Source organism: Delphinus delphis, chromosome 16, assembly GCF_949987515.2.
Source record: "Delphinus delphis chromosome 16, mDelDel1.2, whole genome shotgun sequence".
Classification (NCBI taxonomy): Eukaryota; Metazoa; Chordata; class Mammalia; order Artiodactyla; family Delphinidae; genus Delphinus; species Delphinus delphis.
Window position 1 is genome coordinate 78650544 of NC_082698.1, and position 20867 is coordinate 78671410.

Below are 20867 nucleotides of genomic sequence, written 5' to 3' on the forward strand. Positions count from 1 at the left end.
GTTAATATGAAGTGAGGATTGTAGCTGGCAGCGGCGATGCTCTAGAGCAGATGCTCCCGATACTGGATGGATAAAAGCTGGCCAAGCATACAGACAGTACAGGGCCAGTTTTCATTAAGATGTTAGCAGTGTCACCACATTGGTGTTGCTCTGTTTCCTCGTATGGACGCCCTGACTTTCATATCCCCCCTTTCGCCAACAGGACTGTGGAAACAACCAGCTTTGATCTGTTGCTAAAGACGGATGACGACTGTTACATAGACTTGGAAGCTGTATTTAATAGAATCGCCCTTAAGAATCTGGATGGGCCTAATTTTTGGTGGGGAAAGTAAGTTAAACATTGTTAGGCCATTGGCGTTCATTTCATGAGCATATGTTAATTTAGAATGAAATATACAAGTCACTTATCATAAGAAAAATGTGGTTGAGATAGGAAATTTCCCTCTTAGGCCCCTGGGTCACTATATTTTATTAATCTACAATTAAAGGGGAAAAAACTCTTAAATGGAAAACCTCAGGCTAATGTAATGAAGGATGGAAAATGATGTGGCTTTTATCCTCATGCCCTACATATTAAGTGCTACTCAAATTAGACGCTGCTGTACATTACAATAAATTTGTGACATTTCTGAAACCATTTTCTGTGTGTCTTTAGGAATGCAATAGGGATTGGTGATTTATTTTTCATTTATTTTAATATATCTAAACAAGATGATTCAGAAACTCCATAAATGCAACTTGGAGAGAATTTAACATATGTCTTTTATATAAAACACCACTAGATAAATAATTCCTGTCCTTAGACGAAAACAATAATCTCTCATTCTTCTTTCCTTGCTTCTACAGCTTATTCCTTTGTAGTGATAATTAAGGACTCAAGCTTAACTAGTGGTAGGATACGTGTCAGAGCAACACAAAGAAGCCGACTCATGTTGCATGTCAGTTTCAGATTGAATTGGGCCGTTGACCGAACCGGGAAGTGGCAGGAACTGGAGTACCCCAGTCCCGCTTATCCCGCCTTTGCGTGCGGCTCAGGGTATGTCATCTCCAGGGACATCGTCCACTGGCTGGCTGGCAACTCGGGGAGATTAAAGACCTACCAGGTAATTAAGGATTTCTGACCTAAGAGTACACTGACCAAACAAGTTTTATCCCACTCAGTATTTCGTCATTAAAAGCACAGCCACCTGATCTTGGGGAAAGGCATGTTATTCATTCTAGATAGGAGTCAGCCCTCAAAGGTTAGGGATACACTCCTATCCCTCAAATCTAAATTTTATTCCTAAATCTTTGAGCCTTCTGTTGTTTTCAGCCTATATTTAAAGGTATAGTCCCTAAAGGAATGTAGAGGTTTATATTCATAAGAAGGAAGACTAAGCAAGCTTAAGACTAAGCTTGTTTTTCTGCTGATTCTGAGATGGCAAATCAATGAATCTCTGCCCGGTTCTTAGATCCAGTGTCTCTTTCATACCGTCAGTGCTGGAAGTTTAAGGTCCATGAGAAGAGGGGCTGGCTGCTTACTTAGTGTGTATAGTCATACTTCATTGTGGTGTGTGTGCTTCATGTTAATGGCAGGTAGCTTTTACTTTGTGTATCAGTGTTATAATACATCCTCAGCATTGCATGTTAGAATAATCACAAAACAAAGAAGTAGAAAGATTACTTACGGGAATGGGTGTGGCATTGTCTTTACAGACGAAATAGCATTTAAATTTTTACATTTTAAACTTTATGGGACCTGTGTAGGGTGAAGATGTAAGCATGGGCATTTGGATGGCAGCCATAGGACCTAAAAGATATCAGGTAAGCAAGCCTGAGTGGGGCTGGCCTCTCTCTATCAAACCTTGGGCAGAGCAGTGAACGGAGGTCTTCTGGCATCGTAACTGCTCTTGATCTAATTCACAATAATGTGCCTAGATCTCACACGGTATTTGTCTGAGTCTAAACCAACAGGAAATGTCTTGAATGGAAGTTCTCCTACTCACGATGAATTGAGTTTTTATACGTTTGATCAGAAATTCTTTGCAGCTTTAAAACACAAAAGAAGCAGCTGACTTCAGATTCTGGCAGTGAGGTGGCCCCGCAGAATGTGACTCCAGCTGCACCCACCTAAGTGCGGGCTATGGTGCCAGGTGCTCAGGGGAGACTCTCCGTCCCACCCGTCCAGGGCCAGGGCAGAGACAGGCCTTCTCTGTTTCCTTTAATACCCCTGGAAGCTCTCGGCCCCCAGGGGCACAGGGCTCTGTAGGAAGGAGCGGTCAGTCTCCTGTCCCCAGGCGTGGCCTGTAAAAGGCACACGCTGACTCCAGGCCCTTCTACTCTCCAGTTTCCTCTCCTTTGCCACCAGTTCAGCCATCCTTTAAAAAGACATTTTTTATTATATCCCTCCTTTTTATGTTCTCAAGTTGAATGGGATCTGTATTCTGCTATATTGCTGGAAACAGAAGCCAGTCCACAGAGCTGGGAAGTAGGCTGGTGGGTGAAAACTCGGACTCTGAGTCTGACAAGGCTCCATTTCGATCCTTCCTACTCAGCCTACCAGCATGAACTTCACCGTGACCTTGAGCAAGTTTCTTCACTCTTTTGTTTCTCACTTGTAAAAAGGAAATAATTCCTACCTCACAGGGTTATTGTGAGAATTAAATTGGATAATATTTATAAAGCACTTGGTATTGTCCCCCGAATATTGTAACCATTCCCTCAGTACTTGCTGTTGTTCATAATGCTATTTGGCCACCTCTTCTCCAGTAGCAAATACGAAACTCTGCATTTGTGGTTTCCACACCCTCTCTTCATAGAACTCCCTTTGCAAACTCTTAATGCACACACTGCACTGTTTCTTTATTCCACAGCCTCAGGGTCACCGGTGGGTGCTTCTCCTACGCCCCACAAGCTGAGTGGCTTCACACATGCACTTGTCTTTGAAATAACTTCAGCCTCACTGGGATCTGGAAGCTCCTGTATGCATGCTGTCTGTCTTCCAGCAAGGTGTGTCACGGCTCCCAAATAAGCTTTTGTTTTGTTTTTCAACAGGACAGCCTGTGGCTGTGTGAGAAGACCTGTGAAACAGGAATGCTGTCTTCCCCTCAGTATTCTCCGCAAGAACTAACACAGCTGTGGAAACTGAAGGAGTTGTGCGGTGATCCTTGTCGGTGTGAAGCAAGAGGAGGATGAGGTCAATTCGCAGTGTTAAAGGTCAGGGTGGGCGAAGGATGATCTGAGCGGAAGTCTGAGGAAAGCCCAAGGTTTGGCCGCAGATTATATGGTCTTTCAGGATAGTTCTTGGCTGGCACCTTCACGGGTCACCAATGTGGTATTTCTTAACATTTGCACAAAATTTCCGTTTTAAAAATCAACAGATACTGTAGCGTAAGAAAAAAATTACTTATATATTGGAAGATGATTTGAAAAATACCAAATTGTTTATAAAAGAAAAAAATATTTCCAAGTCCTAGTGCATCATTTCTGTTAGTAATTTATTACCTATCATTTTTGGTTAAAACTTGGCCTAGTTCAGAAATCTTGAGTAGTAACTGGAAGTTTGAATTTCAACCTGGATTGCAGAATAGCTCTGGATAGCCTAAGCAGGATAATTAAGGGCCAAAAAGAACTCACAGAAATGCTGTGTGATCACGTATGAGCAGTGGTCACTGATACCAAAGTCAGGGGTTTCTGGAAATCATGTCAGATTTTGTGGATCTCTGAATGAAGTGGGCAACTTGAAAAGGAACCAATGTAACGCTGGGTTTTGGGCCTTGGTTTTAAAGTTCATTTATTAAGTGGACTAATTACACCCAAGTTTCCTTTTGCCCTTTAACATAAATCCTGAAGATCACAGCTTAGTACTCCTATTTTTTTAAAGTGCTAAAATTTTGTGAATATAAGTAAAATCAAAAACCTCTCAGGGCTTTAATGCCATAGGGATGGATAGTTCTAAATCTTTGGCATTGAAAGCATCTTGTTTTTCTTCCTTTCATTGCCTAATGTTGACCTAATGTAACTGAATTTCAGTCAACGCTAGTAAGCTGCTGTAGAAGAATGTATTCTCAGTTTAGGTATAACTAGGGAAAAGCATGTAATTAATTTTTGTAAGTACTCAAAAAACAGTGCAACTGAGAAGAGAACATAGCATTTGTACTACATAGAAGATGTGCTTCCTTCAGTTTAAGGGACATTTCCCAAAATGACCAACCAAATCATTTTAGTAACCTTTTAAACCAGTAGCATCAACAGAGGATTCCATTAAAACTGGTCTTATGAAGACATTAACCGTGTTCAGATTTTCTTAGACTAGCGAGGTTCTATTTAGTATCTAAATCTTCTCATAATGAAAGAGTCAGGAACTATGAAATAAACTCTGAAAATCGTTACTAGGTGCAAAGCCTTTATTAGGGCTGTATACAAGCCTGGAAATGGTCTCTTCCCTGTGAAAAATACAGCTGTTTTACACTTAGGGCAACCTGTAAAACCTCATTTGTTCTGGACCGAATTGTCCCAATAAGTCACTTAATTTCCAGTGAACCCCAGTCACGATAAGCGGTCTAACCTCTATTAGTTGGCTGTTACCATCGCACTAACAGACAGTCTCCATTTTCCACAGAATAAAACTGTAATGACTGTTGATCATTTTCTAGTTCAATCTCTCTGCCCGGCATCTAAAATTAGACAAAGGGGTGGGGGTGATTAAGACAAATGTGGCAAAACCTCCCCCCAACAAAGATGTATGGTTTCCATTTAGAATCAGACCATGTTACGTAGAGACATAGCTTAGTAGCAAGTCATAGTGTGGGGAACCTGACTTTGTGTTTTGCTGGGCAACTTACTTTGGGACTTTCATAGGACAACAGAAGTTCTGACACAGGAACTCTGAGAAGACGTGACAGCAAGCCTTTCACCTTTTGAATTGTCATGGATTCTATCAAGGAAAAGAAAAACCATCAAGTTCTCTCAAAGGACAGTTACCTGTAAAATGAGCTCACGTGACAAGACCACAACTGTAATGACAGCTGTCACTGTCATTTCATACTATCAATTTACCCAGGTAAATGATCAGGGAACGGCTCACCCACCACGTGGGCCACCAGATCAGTGTCACCACTTAGGGGGTCGTTTGGGAGGCTGGGGAAACGGAGCCGATGATTGACCTAAGTGCCCTTTGATGATGAGTTTTCATACCATTTCAGCAGTGTTTAATAGTTCCTCCTTAACCTGAATAAACCAGAAATCATATTCTCAGCACAGAAGAATAAACGTGAGTGAAATCATTAACTTTTTAAACCTTTGTGCTTACTTACTTACTTATGAGGTACTGAGAGAACGCTGGCATGGGGCTCGGGCGCCATGAGGACGCGTCTCAGTCTCTCTGGGTTTAGTTTCCTCCTCTGTAAAGTGAGGTGTAGACTAATGCTCCACAAGCCCCCTTCCAGCGCTCCCCGTCTGTAATCATTGTGGTTTGTGTGTGTAATGCGATACACATACAGGGACCACCAGGCATGGCAATGTAACTTAATGAGGAAAAGCTTTGGTTTGTTCAGAAAACACTAGGAACTTCTCTCCAAAGATGGGTATGGTAAATACGGGATGTCTGATTATGAGCAATACAGTTTCTTTGAAGCTTTAGCTGGAGGTACAGCAATAGTGTGGTGTTCCTACAACAATCACATGTATTCAAACAAATATTTTTCTATCAAAAACAATTTTTGTAAAAGCTGTTTTTATGCAACTTGTGATAATAAATGTTTATTTTAGAATAAAAACTGGCCCTTTTCTTGTTTATGTACTGAATATAGACACTGAATAGATTACAGTGTTGATTAACATAATTTGCTCTTTTATTTGTGAATATATGATTGATAGATAATCTTGTCCTTTCAAAAGATTTAGGTGGACTGGCTTTCCTTGTGCAGAGGGTGGTTAATGCTGGCTTAACTCTGCTGAGTTCAGAGAATATAGGACTCAGATTTGGAATCGCCTGAAGCATAATGATGACATATAATTTCTCTAATCTCTGCTAGTTCCACCTGAGGATGAATAAAACTCAGACCGTGAACACCGTGGGAGGTCGGGGAGGAGCCATCAGCCCGGGACAGCACTCATTTGCGCTCTCCACAGTGCCTGACCCAGAGGGTTCTGCGCCTTCCCAGGGGAAGCCCAGGAAAGGAAACTTAACACAGCCCTAGCGAGAACATTCTTGAGCACGTTCCCACAAGTTGATTTCACGTAAGAGAAGGAAAAGTGCAAACACGTCCAAAGCTAACTGCTTTTAACAGAAAGTCCTGGCCCTCTCCCACTCGTCTGTCCCCATGCATGCCCTTACTGACAGAAGTTAAGTCTGAAAACAGAATAATGAAGCGGGGACCACTCATTTTAATTCATCATTATGTAACAGTGTCAACATTACACTTCACAGGCATAGAAACTGGATTTCTAGTAAGTAAAAATGGAGCAATACTGGTAATTTGATACTAGATGATGGTTCTGGATCATAAAGGTACTTCTTTGGGCACAACCAAAGCCTTCCATAAGCAATACCATGATAAGCTTGTTTTATTTGATAAAAATGAATTAAAAAATCAATGTGAATTCACTGCACTGACAGGGAAACAGAAGGGTATTTCACTAGAGTCATTTACGGTAATAGATATTTTATTTCTTCTTCAAATCCTCACTGTGCTAAATTTAAGCTGTTTATATTTTAGTATTTAACTGTGAATCAAGTTTAATTTTGAGATTCAGACTAATTTTTCTTTTGACTGACAGTTTAAGGTAAGTTACATTGATCTAATTTTGTTGACATAAAAGTATTTATTTTCCAAATAAAACAAAATCAGTTCCAACAGCATCAAGGTTTAAAGTTCTGAAGTAGTTTTTTTTAAAGAAAACCATTTCAAGCGTGTCCATTAAAACAGCGTCCAAGAGCTGTCTCTGCAGGGGCTCCTGACTGGTAAGGAATAGAAAGCACCCAAGCCCAGTGCCAGAACATCTCTGGCCAAGGAAAGCCCCCGGAGCAGCAGTGTGAGAACTAACCAGCAAAGGGCCTGGGGAAGGCCCCGAAGGGCGAGCACTCCCAGGCTACTGCCTCTGGCTGAAGAGGTAACCGCGACAAACAAAGCTGTTCTCTAGATGAGCTGAAAGTTATGCGAGACTTGAACTTTCAGGGGGGAGTGATGTTATTAGCATGGTGTTAGCATTCTAGAACGTAAAAGCTAGTGGAAACCTATAAGCTGTAAGAGCCCACAACTTCAGAAATGAATGAAATGTTTTACCTCCAGCCACCTCGAGTTGAGGGGCCAGCGATTCAGAAGCATAAGGAGGAGAGAGAGAGACTCATTCTTACCTGGCAGTTGTTTCTCTATGACTTTCTGATCAAGTTGATTAGGATGTTTTATCTTCAGTGCTTGAAAGAAAAAAGGAAAGAGACGAATTGAGCCCTGCTGTAGGACGGATTTACATCACATGCACATTACCAGCCGCGGCCAAAGGATGCAGCTCTTCATACAACTTGGCTCAAATCCCACTAAAGGAATAGGATGCTTATTGATGTTTAAAATTCCTTCTATTAATACTTCACTGAATTACTAACAACAACAAAAAAGAGCTGGACCAACATTCTATGGCTTTCCCGTTTCTCCTTAGTACTTCTTTCCTGACGTTTTATAGGTTTTCAAGTGTAAGAAAAGCCACGAATTTCCAAATCACAGTTCAGTTCCTACTCAAATACTTCCCACATGTGCGAAACTGTTAAATGAGTTTAAAGAATGGGAATTGCTAACATGTTCAAAGTCAGAATTTAGATATGTTTGAGAGTCATCATTTCTTTAAAAATTGAACTACTCCTCTAGGTACTTACTTAAAAGAAACAATCCCTATAAGGTCATCACTATTTCAGCATCTAAGGACTCGAACACAAATAAGCGGTCTTTGAATGTGGGGTTCTTACTTAGTAGCTGGTTTTTGAGCAAAAATGGTTGTTGCACTTTGAGTTCCCCATCTTCAGGTGCGCCATATTCTGTTTAAGGAGAAATGAAAAAGGATGAATGATAAACCAAAAGGCCACTGTAAGGGAAAAAAAAATGTACAGGTTAAGTGTCAACCTAGCCTTTTCCTTTCCCAGGATGAACCCAGCAGCAGCTGGATGCGAACCTGGGATCTGCTTCCTTTTATCTGGTTACTGGTTTAGTGTATTTTTTGGAGGGATGGCCAGACAGCAACGGCTGCCAAGCCTGGAACCCTCCTGTCTTCCGTGTGTCCCATCACGGGTCCCTAGAGACAAGACGAGGCTGTGCCTGCAAATACTGAGAACGCTGACGCGAGTTTCACCTTTGGTCATAGTTCCCTTTCTTTCTGGGACCTGAGAGAAACTCGACTCACAAACACCTTCACCAGGTTTCAGCCAGGTCGTGCAGTGCTGCTCTGGGCACCCAGAACCACCGCTGCAAACCAGGTCCCCTGCCAGGAAATGCAGCCTCTACGTAAGGTGTAAGGAAAGCAGCCCCTTCTCCTCCTCTCACTTCTGCCAGGACCACCAGGGACGAAATGTCTATAAATACCCTCCACGCTCTGCTTTGTATTCCACATTCTTAGTGGGGAGACAGTGAGCCACACCTGCAGGGCTGCTTTAGAGCCGTCCCTGCCCTGCCCCCGAGTGATTTAGAATTCACCTCAAGTGGCCAGGAAATCGGCCAGCTAATGGAGTCATCTGACAGCAGTTCCCACGGGCAGCTTCTCTTCCTTAAAGATAATGTTCCAGCCTGAAGTGTTTATGCAGTGAGCTTCTCACATTCTTAAATATATAAAAAAGAAAACTGCATAAGAGGGAAATTTGGAATAATAATGAAATCGAAATGGAAAGTACATCAGGGACAAAGAGTCCTGAAGTTGGAGCTTCAGTGTCCAAGGAGCCAGGCTGGAGGTCAGGAAGCGCCTTGCACACCAAGCGCCAGGGCTGGTGAGCCCGCCGAACGGAGCACTCAGGAAAGCTACACTCGGCTCTCATGAGCATTAAAATTACCTGGGGAGAGAGCTTAAAAACACCAACGCCTGGGTTCCACAGTAAATGTTCTTCATTTAAAAAATGCCCTAGGGTATAGCCAGGGTTGAGCTAAGCTGGAGGCCTTCCTGCCCTTCCTGAAGTAGGAAGTGGGACCCACCTCCTGGGATCGGAAGTTCACTGAGTAAATGCTAAGATGAGAAGAACTTCTGTTTAAGAGCTGCCTTCCCCTCCTCCTTCTGCTCAGAGATGCTGCAGATTTACCTTCTCTAAAGACGACTCTTTAATTAATTATCTGCTCCCAACTCGCTGCTAGAGCCCCTCCTGTCCATTTAGATGAGTATAACGAAGACCCAGTGGAGAAAAGCAACAACACTGAGGACCTCCTTTGACACCCAAAGGGAACTGTGTCCTAGTGGACAGTCCCCCCGCAGCCCCGTGAGGGCCCTGGTGCACAGTACGTACTGAGGCAGAGTGACTGGTATCTAGGATGGGCTGCAAGAAATTCCTCGTTTGGTCTGTTTTTGTCTGGATCTTGATGTCCACCAGCCTTTTTCCATTCATTTCCGAATGCTTTTCGGTAATCAAGCTCAGCCCCACGCCTTTCCTCTCGTTGAATCTATATGGATGTGAAATAAAAGCATGTCTATTAAAGCACTTTTCTAACGAGTGTGTCTGACACCCTCTCCTTTCTCCACCCCCTACCCGTAGAGAATAATAAAACTGAAAGGGACAAGACAATATATTTCTACCTTTCCTTTTTAATGTTAACAGGATCCAGGAGTTTCTTCAAAAAGAAAAGTGGATTTCAGTTTTATCCTTTTCTTCATGGAAGTATCTGGTCTATGCCTGGGGCCCAAGGTCACAACATTGAGGTCCTCAGCCTGGAGGAGCTGACTTACTGAGAGAGTACCCAGTATTCCTCCCCTGCCTCAAATGACAAAAACTGGGCCTGCCAGGGCAGCTGAGCAGCGGTTTTCCCTGCAGGCATCTGAGTGTAACACCACCTCCCGAGGAGCTGGAAAAAACTGCCATTGAGAGGAAATAATACTTACCATTTGGAGGAAACGACATCTGATACCCTTTATGGTCTTCCACTGTAACTTCTCCTTACACTGAACCGTTTGGTTTCTAGTTTAAGAAACACCTTGTCAGGACACCAGTACTCACCGCACACTTGTTCAGGGTCCTCAGCTGACCGATCCTGGCGATGATGAACTGCCGTGTGGTCTGTGCGTCTTTGCTGCTTTCAGTCAGGGGGTTTCTGGTGCAGGACAGCGCATGCAGACTCTGTAACTTATCCAGCTCGTTGATAGAAGACCACTGGAACCCAGCAAAAGAAAACATATGAAAATAAACATGTTTCAGGTTAATTTTTCAGATTATTCGGACTAGCAGCAGAAAAGCAAAAGTCCCCAGTTCCATCGGAGGCATGGAATTTCACCATGCAGCGAGCACCCACGAGGAAGGCCACCTATTTTACAACTGTGCCGTGTAAACTGAAAGACGGGCTGGTTGAGCGTGAATTAATCTCTTTCTTAATATTTTTGGGTTTGTGTGAGGAGTTTCACTCCAAGGAAGCATTTCTCTTTCAATTTAAAATATTCTTTAACAGCAGGAACCTACAAACTGCATCATGAGAATGGAAATAAGTGATAATGTAAATACATACATTCTGAAGAAGCTCTCACCTGTGATATGCGATTGTCATTTAGTACAAGGTATTGCAAGGAAGGAAACATTGATGTTTTGCACCCTAGAAGGAGAATTAAGTTACACAGTAGAAGGGAAACAAAGCTGAAGTATGGGGGAGCCGGGGGAGGGGTTACTGAATAATCTCATATACCAATTCCAGCGTCTGGAAAATGTATAGAAGCAAGTCCAATGTCAGAAAGGATTAGTTGTTCTAATCTGAAATGTAAAAATGTTAAATTTGATTACATAGGACAATATAAAATGCCATGGGCTATATCAACCAGACTAGATTTGTAAATTTTTTCCTACACCCTAGGTTTTGATCCCATGAGAAATGCTTAGAAACCCTGAAGTCCAATTTAGGGCCTGCGAAGCGGACTCTCTGTGCTACATTCTGATGATCCTGCAGTCATCAAACAATTCCTGGGCCTCCTGCTGTGCGAGGTGCTAAATGGGTGTCAGAGAGCAAAGAGACACAGTCTTACTTCCCAAAGTTCAGTGAATGAAGACTTTTGATGTCAGCACCAGGGCCAAATTATTCATTCTTCAATGATCTAGTACAGACATAGACTACACTGTATGTGGTTCACAAGTCAATTCTCTAAATGAATTCAAATAAAAATTTCCCAAAGGGAACTACTCAATCTGGGAATTCCATCATCATTATCATATTTCCACTGAGAAAGTATATATAGCATAGGATCCATTCACTAAAAATTTACTAAGAACTATTGTAATAGGCATTTTAGGAGCGGGCTACCTGGGCAGATATGCTATGAGAAACAGCTGGTTTTCATCAATTAATTGATTAGAAGAAAGGTCTAACAACTTGACTGTCTGGAGAACATCAGTCGGCCTGTATGGAAGATAAAATTTTTTCAACATTAATTTCTTAATTGTTTTCAAAGATACGGCCCTAAAATACCTGCATCTGGTGTTAAGAAGAGGTCAGGGGGTGGGAGGCAAGTATATGATATGAGTATAAAAGGGCACCATAAAGGATCCTAGTGGTGATGGGAATGTTCTGTCTGTCGACTGGACCAGTGTCCTAGTTGTGATACTGACCATAGCTTTGAAAGACCTTACCAATGGGGAAACTGGGTAATGGGAACATGTGATCTCTGGGTACTATTTCTTATAACTGCACGTGAATCTAAAACTACCTCAAAATTAAAAGTTTAATTTTTAAAAAACTACATTTGCCTGTATAATAAATAAAATCATTCTGAACAGTAAATTTTCATTAATTTGAATCCTTTGAGAATTTGCTGTAAATGTGTCCATGTTTAAGTTTGTTTTACATACTAATTTAATGATACCAACACAAGAGGAAGATTAGGCAACAACATATTTAATCTACTTAAGACAACAAGCTTTTTACACACAGTCATCCCTCAGAATCCATGGGGGATTAGTTCCAGGACCCCCGTGGACACCAAAAGCTGAGGATGCTCAAGTCCCTTATATAAAGGGACATAGCATCTGCATATAACCTACACACATCCTCCATATATTTTAAATCATCTGTAGAGTACTTGTAACACCTAATACAATGTAAACAGTTCCAGTGCCCCGCAAATTCAAGCTTTGCTTTCAGGAACTTTCTGGAATTTTTTTTCCCCCAAATATTTTCCATCTGTGGTTGGTTGGATCTGTGGATGCAGAACCTAGGGATATGGAGGGCTGTACTTTGGTGCATTGACCTTGAAAAGATAATGCTAATTTAAAATCCATTATTTAATCCTTAGAGCATCTCCTACAGAACCCCCACTTAGAAACAGAAGTTAAATACATTTATGTAAAACTAATACAATTCATGGCTTCAAAAATATTTAATTCAAGGCTTTCACTCTGATGGGGTTTCCTCAATTAGAACCTCTTAGTGAAGTTTGAGTTGACATTCTAATTTGTGAAGGCAATGAATAATAAGCATTTCTCTAATTCTTATTTGCACATCCTCCTAAAACTTAATGTTTATTTATTCATAGTGACTAAAGGATACGCAGCTACTTGTCAGAGAGAGAATGATTATACCTCTTTACCCTCGAAGTTTGGAAAAACTATAATACATAAAAATGCTTTTGAATTAAAAAAAAAAAGAATGACAATGGTGACCGATGCGTTGATGTAAAACCCTGGTTACCTTTCTGAAATGACGATACCGTTGGACTCAAGGTACAGTTTCTCAAGGACAGGACACCTGGAGGCGCAGTGGAGCACCTGGGGGGAAAGTCAAGGCAGGGTGAACACTGGTCATTCTCCCCACGTGCTTATCACTAGAACCTCCACACGGATGCAGTTTAGCTACTGTTGTAGAAATAAGTGCCTTGGGGACTTCCCTGGCAGTCCAGTGGTTAAGACTCCATGCTTACAGTGCCGGGGGCACAGGCTGGATCCCTACTGGGGGAAGTAAGATCCCGCATGCTGCGTGGGGCGGCCAAAACATAAAATGAAACAAGATAAAATTAAAAAGGAAAGAAAAATGCCTTTGGACATTTTGTTACAGACTCTATCTCAGGCCAGGAGTGCCAGTGGATGGCTGATAAAACTACGGTGTTAAAGGGCCGTACTTTAATGACATGGGAGCACACAGCTTCGAGCACCTGGAACCAACCAGGACAGGTATCAGCCCATCACTCAGGCATATCCTGACCTGTACAAAGTGGAACTGGAGATGGTGACCTAGCACGTTCTCATTATTGGATACAGTTTGTTGTGTTTGGTGTGAAACACCTTTCCTTACTTCTCAATGCCAATCTGGGTTTATAAAGAATGTACTAATACGACACACTTTATCAACAACTATTTCTACATTTTCTCACTGGACCTTTACTGCCATCTCCACCTCCAGAGTCTCTCCGTGCCCTTCCTTCCTGTTCTGGAGGGAGCAGCTCTCAAGGAAGGAGCCCTAGGAAGGAAGTCGGGCGGCTGTAGCCACGGACGGCCCAAGTGAAAGGCCCCTTATCTCTTGGGGAGGTGCCCAGGTGGCACTTCACAGATGAACAGCTTTGCTGGGATGTATTTATCTGCACTTGCTTTGAAAGTGGAGTGTTCTGGGTGTGTGAAGTCAGTTAACCTCTGACAGAACTGAGCAGTACCAGATCTAAGTTCCAAAGGCTGCAGGGCCCAGGACCCACGAGTCCACTTTCGAGCCCAGCTGTGTACATGAGCAGTGGCTTCTAGGAGCCGAACTGCAAACAAGAAGAGGGTGTGAGAACCTTTCTGAGGCTCGGCCTTGGCCCTAAGAACACTCGTGGGGAAACTCAGGCAGCTAAAAGCTCAATCCAGAGCTAACTCTTAAGGCTTTTCAAAGCTCAGCACGTACTGGGTGCAGACCACCAGGTGAGCCACTGCTCAGGAGACACCAGGACTAATCAGAGGCCCAAGAGAACAGGATGGATTCTGAGACACCACCTTCTACTAACTATGAGGATTCTGTAACTCCTTTCTGTAAGGCCGTTGAAAGAACCCTATTATCTGGATAATAGGATGATAAATGAAGCCACCGCTGAGCTTCAATCCCCCATTAAACCAAGAATTTAAAACTGTTTATTACTGGGTAACAAACCAAAGAAATATGTTTACCTCCGTCCATGTGATTCCTATCCGGTTAAGGACTAAAACCTTCAATGCAGAAAATGTTCCAGTTGGAGATGGTGAACCGGAGGGAAATTTTAGTTTGTTTTCACTGTGTAGAAGAAGAGACACGATGAGCTTATGGTGATAGAGGAGGCCCAACTGGGACAGTCACTGAAAGCGGTACTTTGGGATTTGATATGAGGAGTCTGGTTTGTTTCAACCTTAAAATGCGATTATACTAAACACAACGTGAGTCAAGACTATCTAATTTTTAATAGTTACAAGATACAACTTGGTATCTAACAGGCAGAGGTGTGTTTATGGGGTTAGGGCCGCGGTGGGGCTGCAGGTTTCCTGAAACACAAGGCTCAGGCACTGATCTGTGAGGTCAGCTTCTGGCCGCACAAGCTGTGGCTCTGGACGCTGTAAAATTCAGTCCCGCTCTCAAGAGTCTTACTGACGTGCTAGGCTGTGGGCTACAATTCTGCTTCTAAACAGAGCCTGCTAACAGGATGGATGAAATAAATTACTGCCCTGAAGTTCTCTCTCAAGATCCTATCTCAGAAGGTACCCCATCTTGACAGTCACTGTGAATGAAGATACCATTAAAGCCCTTATTTCCAGAAAAGGTGACGCCATGGGTCGAAGTACACTCTGTGCTCTGTTTGCAAGGATAACTAATTTAGGCCTGTCCAACTGCTCCACTGAACCTGCCTGAGCCAGGAACAACTCACCTGTACGTGTAAAGTTGGCTCAGGTGTGAAAGGGGGTTCCTGGCCGAGCCCTGGGAAAGTTAGGTTCTGAGATTAAAACTAATCAGATACTCAAGAAGGCCTGGAAAATTGTGACATTAGTTAAATACAGAGCTCAGTGAAAATTCCTTATCAGAACTGAATTAAGCAGCACCCCGATGAAATGACTCATTCCTAAAGCAATTAAGTGCTGGAAGGTTAATCACATCTCCTTCTGCCCACTTAAATATCCGAGTCCCCAGATGGGCCATCTTCTACGGTCAGGCCTGTAAGAAGCACGAAGACCTTCCAGCTCGGTGCAGTAGCCACCCTGCCCCGCTGCCCGCGTCAAAAGTAAAACACGTTACCTATTAATGAATCACCTCAGGTGACCGTTTGAAAAACTAGAATCATCAAAGAATATTAAGGAATAAGTTAAACTTAGATAAATAAATTCAACTAAGCCGTCCTCCCCAGCTCTTTCCCACAGAGATGCCGACAATTAGGCAACCGCGCGTTCATACCTGAGATTAAGGACTTCCAGGTGCTTGAGCTGATCAGCAATATCTACGACTTCATCCCATGATGACAACAGGTTTTTTGACAAATCTATGCTTCTAACATCTAAATGCACATGTTAAGAAACAGCAATATGGAAAGATTCATAAAAGACAGGATGGTAATTACCTCAATTCTGGAACATGGGATTGTTCCCTTTTCACTTTATACCTTCTATTCTGCTTGAAATTTTTTCATGAGCACATATTACTTTTACCCATTTTAATCATCCAGCTGTTCATCCAGAAACTACAAAGTTCATTGTCACATGCTACAAACTTGCGACAGACACAGACAATCAAATGAGTGAGAAGCAAACGTTGTCAATGCTAAACCATTCTAGCATTATCCAACAAAAAGAGAAAAACCAACAGTGATGGTAACTGTGATCATCGAGCACCTCAGGTGCGCCCAGGGGCCTTGCCCTTGGCACTGAGGAGCCCCTGCAGCCTCACATCAAGCACACGCATCTCCTCCTGGAGGGCACCGCTGAGCTCTGTGCTGCAGGAATCCAAGTAAGGAGAGGCACCTCCGGGGGCCAACTGGGTTAGCTTGGACACATGTTCAAAAGTGCTAAGAAAGGCCTGCAATTCTGAGGGTCTCCTGTGGGTTGGACGGAGTGAGTGTGACACCCACCATCCCTGGTACAGGAATCCAGAGGGGGTAAACCAGTAGAACAGAAAGAGAAAGGCACCTGATGCCAGGGGGAAGTGGTGGCAGTGCTATCAAGAGGCCAAACCCCTGGGCAAGAGACAGAAAGAAGCCTGGAGCAGGACTGGCCCAGCTCAAGGAGAATCTCACACGCTACTCTGATACGTGCAGAAGCTGTGCAGTTCATTCCTCTATTCTGCAAATGATGGCTGGGGGCCAGGTGTCTAGCAGTGAACACGCCGATCAGTAAGCACTGCAGCTCTGGCATGCCAGATACAGACACATATCAGAGTACCAGCGCCGGGCCTGCAGCAGAGGGGGTGTGTGAGCAATTTATACACGTTGCTCATGGAAGACCACCTTCTCTAAGGTGATGTGTGAGCAGAGAACTCAAGGAAATGAGGGAATGCCATCCCGGAGAAGAGCACCAGGGCAGAAGGGACAACATAGCAAAAGCCCAGAGGTCGGAACAGGTGTGGCCTACGGCCGCGACGGCAAGCTCCCGTGTGCCCGGGCAGAGGGGCTGGAGGTCTGGAAGGGAGGTCCCCGAGGCCTCGGGGGCCAGGCCCGATCACAAACGGCCTTGCGGGACTTTATTTAGTCTCTGCCTGAAAGGGGAGCTACTGGTGTGAGCGGAGCTAGGCCTTTAAAAGGTCACTCTGCTGCTGTGCTAAGGCACAGACTGCAGGGAAATGAAGACGGAGCAGAAAAAGGAGGCGCAGGTTCCTGAGCAGTCTGGGCTCAGGCCCGACTGGGCGCTAGAGGGGATGGGGATGTCAGGTTCGGTGTCCTAGCAGGAAAGCGGAGCTGCTGGGACTTGCCGCTGGATTCAGATGAGAGAGGTGAGAAAAAAGGAAGAGTTAAATTACCTGCAGGGTTTTTGGCCAGTGCCCCTGGAACTTCCCTTTACCGAGACAGGAAAGACTACAGATGAGCAAGTTTCAGGGGACTTAATGTCCCAACGTGTTCAATTCGAGATGACCATGAAACACCCAAACAGGTATCAGATACACAGCAGACAAACAAGTCTGAGTGGGGACAGGTCTGGGCTAGAGGCCGAAGTGCAGGAGCCCGGCATCCGCAGGCTGGACACGTCTCCTCAGGAACAAGTGTGAACAGAGAGGCCAAGGGTCAGGGGTCTGAGCCTGGGGCACAGCGACCTCTGCAGGAGAGGCTGAGGAGGAGAGGCCAAAGCGGGAAAGAGAGCCAGGATCAAAGAACCACCACCGCCTGCATCCTGCGTGGTCCACTGGGTGCCGGAAGCGGTCTCCTTCATCATGGAAGGAAAAAAACGGAGGCGCAGAGCAGTCGGTAACCGTGCGCCTGGTGCAGACCAACAGGTGTGAATTTAAACCCAAATCAGCCTCAATCCAAAGCCCATTTCCTTAAAGCCCACTATGCCACAGGGCGTCTTTACGCATAAAACACGGAGAAAGTAGCTTTTAATAAAAATAGTGGCGTCAATCAACAGGGTTGGTTGAAGAAGAAAGCCTTTTAGGCAGGTACCAGTTAGGAAGCTCCACGAGGTGGCTGGAAGAGGGGAAAGAAGGCAGTGGAAATGCACAGAAGGGGATGAACCCCACCCGGCCGGCACAGGCACGCCAGACCCTGTGCCGGCTCCCGCTGGCTGAGGGTGAACTGAGGCCAGAGAGCTAAGCACTGTTCTGACCGTTTTAAATGCTTGTGTTTCCAGCGGTCCTGTAAGCATCCACACAACCTCCTCCAGTTTGCTGGTGGGTCGCAGGCCTAAGCTATTTACTCTTTGGCTCTTTAGGGAACAGCTTGCCGCCTCCCGACCTAAGGAGACTCTAGGAAAACCCGGGGCCCAGCAGGGGCTCGGAAATAATGCCCAGAACCCTGGGGGCGGGATTCTTGCCCTAAAGATGAGACACAGAGCAGCACGACGCATCCAAGCTCTGGGTCTCACTGCCGACAGCGTGAAGCTCAGTGGCGGAAACGGCAAAGAAAAGCTGGGCTTTTTTTTCCTAGTAGAACTACCACCTAAAGGTGCCGAATCAAGCAGGAGAGTTGTAAGCACGTGCCTGCTGGACACCAGCTGGACAGAGCATCCTCGGCAGCCACCTGGCTGAAAGCTCCCTCGGAGGGTCTCAAAGCCGCCACAGGAGCACAGGGGCTCGACCCCGACGTGGGCGTTCCCGCCGGTCCCCGCAGCGCGGCCCCTCGTGCCGCCTGTGTCCCACAGCCGCTCCACCCTAGCCGCGGGCCCTCATGCGAAGGCTGAGCCGGCACGTCTCAGGGCTGGCGGTCCAACTCCAGCCGCCTGTCATTTCCACCGCCTCTGCTAACTCTGGGCCATTAGGTTGGTGGGAAAGGGTTCGAGGCCAGTCATTCTCCACTCACTCATGCTTTCCATTGTGTAGCCAGAATTATACATATTTCTGCTAGTCTGTACGGATCACAGGCACCACCTGCATTCTGATATCAACTCCAGACAGGCCAGCAGTCGTGAATGTCGGCCCCACACGCGTGTGCACACACACATGCGCGCACACACATGCGTGCGCGCGCAGTCCAGGGAGCTCCTGGTGCTCTTGTTCCTGTGGGCAGAGGATCTTCCCCACGTTCAGAGCCAGCTGGTGAGGCATCTCTTCCCCAGCGGAGCTCGCCAACCTGACACACTCCCACTGCCTTCAGCCCCAGCTGAGCGAATGACCTCAGAGAGGAATCAGCCTAAAAACGGTGACTGGATTAAACACACCAGGCAATCCTTCAACTTCGCGCAAGAATTCAATCAGCAAGTGCAAGGCATTCATCACTGAGTCCGCAGATATCAGCGGTGACTTGGTTATCTCACCAAACCTCATTGCCTCACGTCTTAGGGGACGTTCTTCCCCAGCAGAGAGCGCGGCATAAACAAACGAGACGCTGATTCCCCAGCACACCGCTGACAACTCCAATCAACCAAACAATTCACATGCCCAAACCCCTCTGCGACCAGATCTTTCCTGTGTTGAAGATGAGCCTAGAACCGCCCGATTCCCAGTCTTCCAAAACCACTTAGGAGGAGGCCAGGCAGATTCCAGAATGCGCCGGGCACCTCTGTGGCACTCTGCTCCTTACAAGCTCCATTCCACACCCCGAAATGCCCTGACCCAGCTGCCTAACCTGCAGAGGGAACGACCTTTCCTGTCACCACAAAGCAGGTACCACCAGGGTGGTTAGAAACATTTTGCTGAAGAAAGTTACTCTCATCTGCCATCTCTTCAGTCAAGAAACCTGATTGTAAGCTGCTACCTTCTGCATAAACTATTATGTACAGACTAGGCAGACTTAAGGAATTGGGAGAAGACCTTTTAAAGTCAGAGAAAGTCTATTTCATTCGCTTAGAGAAAGTCTATTTCATTCGCCACTGGGTTTTTTTTTTTAAGGCCAAAAAAATGCATTTATTTGGGGTTTGTTTAGACTGCAGCCCAGGAGACACAGATCCAAGCAGCACTTGAACTGTGTTCCACCAGACTACAAAATGGAGCAAGTTTACTGGGAATTCTTTTAAACTTACCTCCTGTATTTTTAGTTGTGGGAATAAGAGTAATACAGGGCAAAAGAACACACTCGTAAGAGAAGGTAGAGATGAGATGACAAACTTTGGAAAAGTCTGTTTTGAGGTATTATAACAAAACTGCATCCAGCGGCATGAACAGGAACCTTAATAAAGGAAAGAGTTTATCTTCTTCCCTCACAGGAAGGCAGCTGGGGCTGGCGCAGTGGCCCGGGTACCATCCAGAATGCCGGCCCCTCTCCATCCCTTCCCTCCCAGGTCACCCTGGATGGCATTCTTCCCACAGGTTGGCTGCTGAGCCCTGGGCGTTCTGTCTGCGCTCAAGGCAGGGGAGGACAGAGGGCAATGGACAGAAGCAGATCCAGCCACGTCTGTCCCCCTTGAAGGAGCCCCAACCAGAAACTCCCATGTTACATCTCCCTGGATGGGGCGAGTCACACTGCCTCACCTGAAAGCAAAGGGTCTAGGAAGGTAACAATTTACCTGGGCGGGGACAACCCCAGGTGAGACCGAGTCCCTGTTAGGAGAATGGACACTGGGTAGGCAACCAGGGTGTCTCACTCAAGTGTCAAAGCCAGTCAGACCCCAGTGACGACTTCTCATTGGGAAGGATACTAGGACAAGCTTTGGCAATTCCTCCTTTGTCTCCAGGACCATTTACTGTGCAGTTCCTCAAAGAAACTTCCTGCAACTTGCTCAGCTGACTGCATGAAAAACACATAGTTCACATGTATGCATAAACAGGTACGCTATCCATTGGCCCTTTAAAAAATTGAAAAGTATTTCAGACATATAAAAAGGCACCAGAAATAACAAATTCCAGGAGCCACCACCCAACTTAAGAAATAAAGCATTACTGTAAAAAAAAAAAAAAAAAAAAAAGAAAAAGAAACAAAGCGTTACAAACATGACACACATAAGTGAAGTCCTCTGCGTCCCTTTCCATCACCCCCTCCCCTCCTCCTCTGTTCCACGTAGGGAACCAGGGCACTGCGTTCGACGCTGACTTAATCTTAAGCGTTTCTTAATAGCTTTACTACATATTTCTATGTCCCTAAACAATTACAGCATTTCTGTATATTATGAAATTTGACATAAATGGTAGTGTACTGCGTATATCCTCCTGCAACTGACTTTTTCCCTC

General features: G+C 44.9%; 2 protein-coding genes across 7 annotated transcripts in view; one reads left to right on the forward strand and one right to left on the reverse strand.

Moving 5' to 3' along the window:
- The window catches only part of B3GALNT2 (beta-1,3-N-acetylgalactosaminyltransferase 2), a 58411-nt gene extending 52707 nt beyond the window's left edge, over positions 1–5704 (forward strand). The window contains exons 9-13 of one of the 2 annotated variants that reach the window (XM_060035032.1): positions 203–328; positions 944–1103; positions 1747–1803; positions 3034–3195; positions 4840–5704. In XM_060035032.1, coding sequence (XP_059891015.1) covers positions 203–328; positions 944–1103; positions 1747–1803; positions 3034–3174 — 484 coding nt within the window. In that variant the 3' untranslated portion in view covers positions 3175–3195; positions 4840–5704. Of the gene's footprint in view, positions 1–202; positions 329–846; positions 1104–1746; positions 1804–3033; positions 3196–4839 lie in introns of those variants that run through there. The other variant, XM_060035033.1, reaches the window with a different exon arrangement.
- TBCE (tubulin folding cofactor E) overlaps positions 3535–20867 on the reverse strand; it is a 124734-nt gene continuing 107401 nt past the window's right edge. For 2 of the 5 annotated variants that reach the window (XM_060035030.1, XM_060035029.1), the window contains exons 9-21: positions 20339–20427; positions 15519–15618; positions 14270–14372; positions 12828–12904; positions 11445–11540; positions 10836–10900; positions 10681–10745; positions 10160–10312; positions 9455–9608; positions 7940–8008; positions 7337–7396; positions 4824–4915; positions 3536–4655 (exon numbers count right to left, since the gene is read on the reverse strand). In XM_060035030.1, the coding sequence (XP_059891013.1) occupies positions 4563–4655; positions 4824–4915; positions 7337–7396; positions 7940–8008; positions 9455–9608; positions 10160–10312; positions 10681–10745; positions 10836–10900; positions 11445–11540; positions 12828–12904; positions 14270–14372; positions 15519–15618; positions 20339–20427 (1216 nt within the window). In that variant the 3' untranslated portion in view covers positions 3536–4562. Of the gene's footprint in view, positions 4656–4823; positions 4916–7336; positions 7397–7849; positions 8009–8660; positions 8783–9454; positions 9609–10159; positions 10313–10680; positions 10746–10835; positions 10901–11444; positions 11541–12827; positions 12905–14269; positions 14373–15518; positions 15619–20338; positions 20428–20867 lie in introns of those variants that run through there. The other 3 variants (XM_060035028.1, XR_009522485.1, XR_009522486.1) reach the window with 3 other exon arrangements.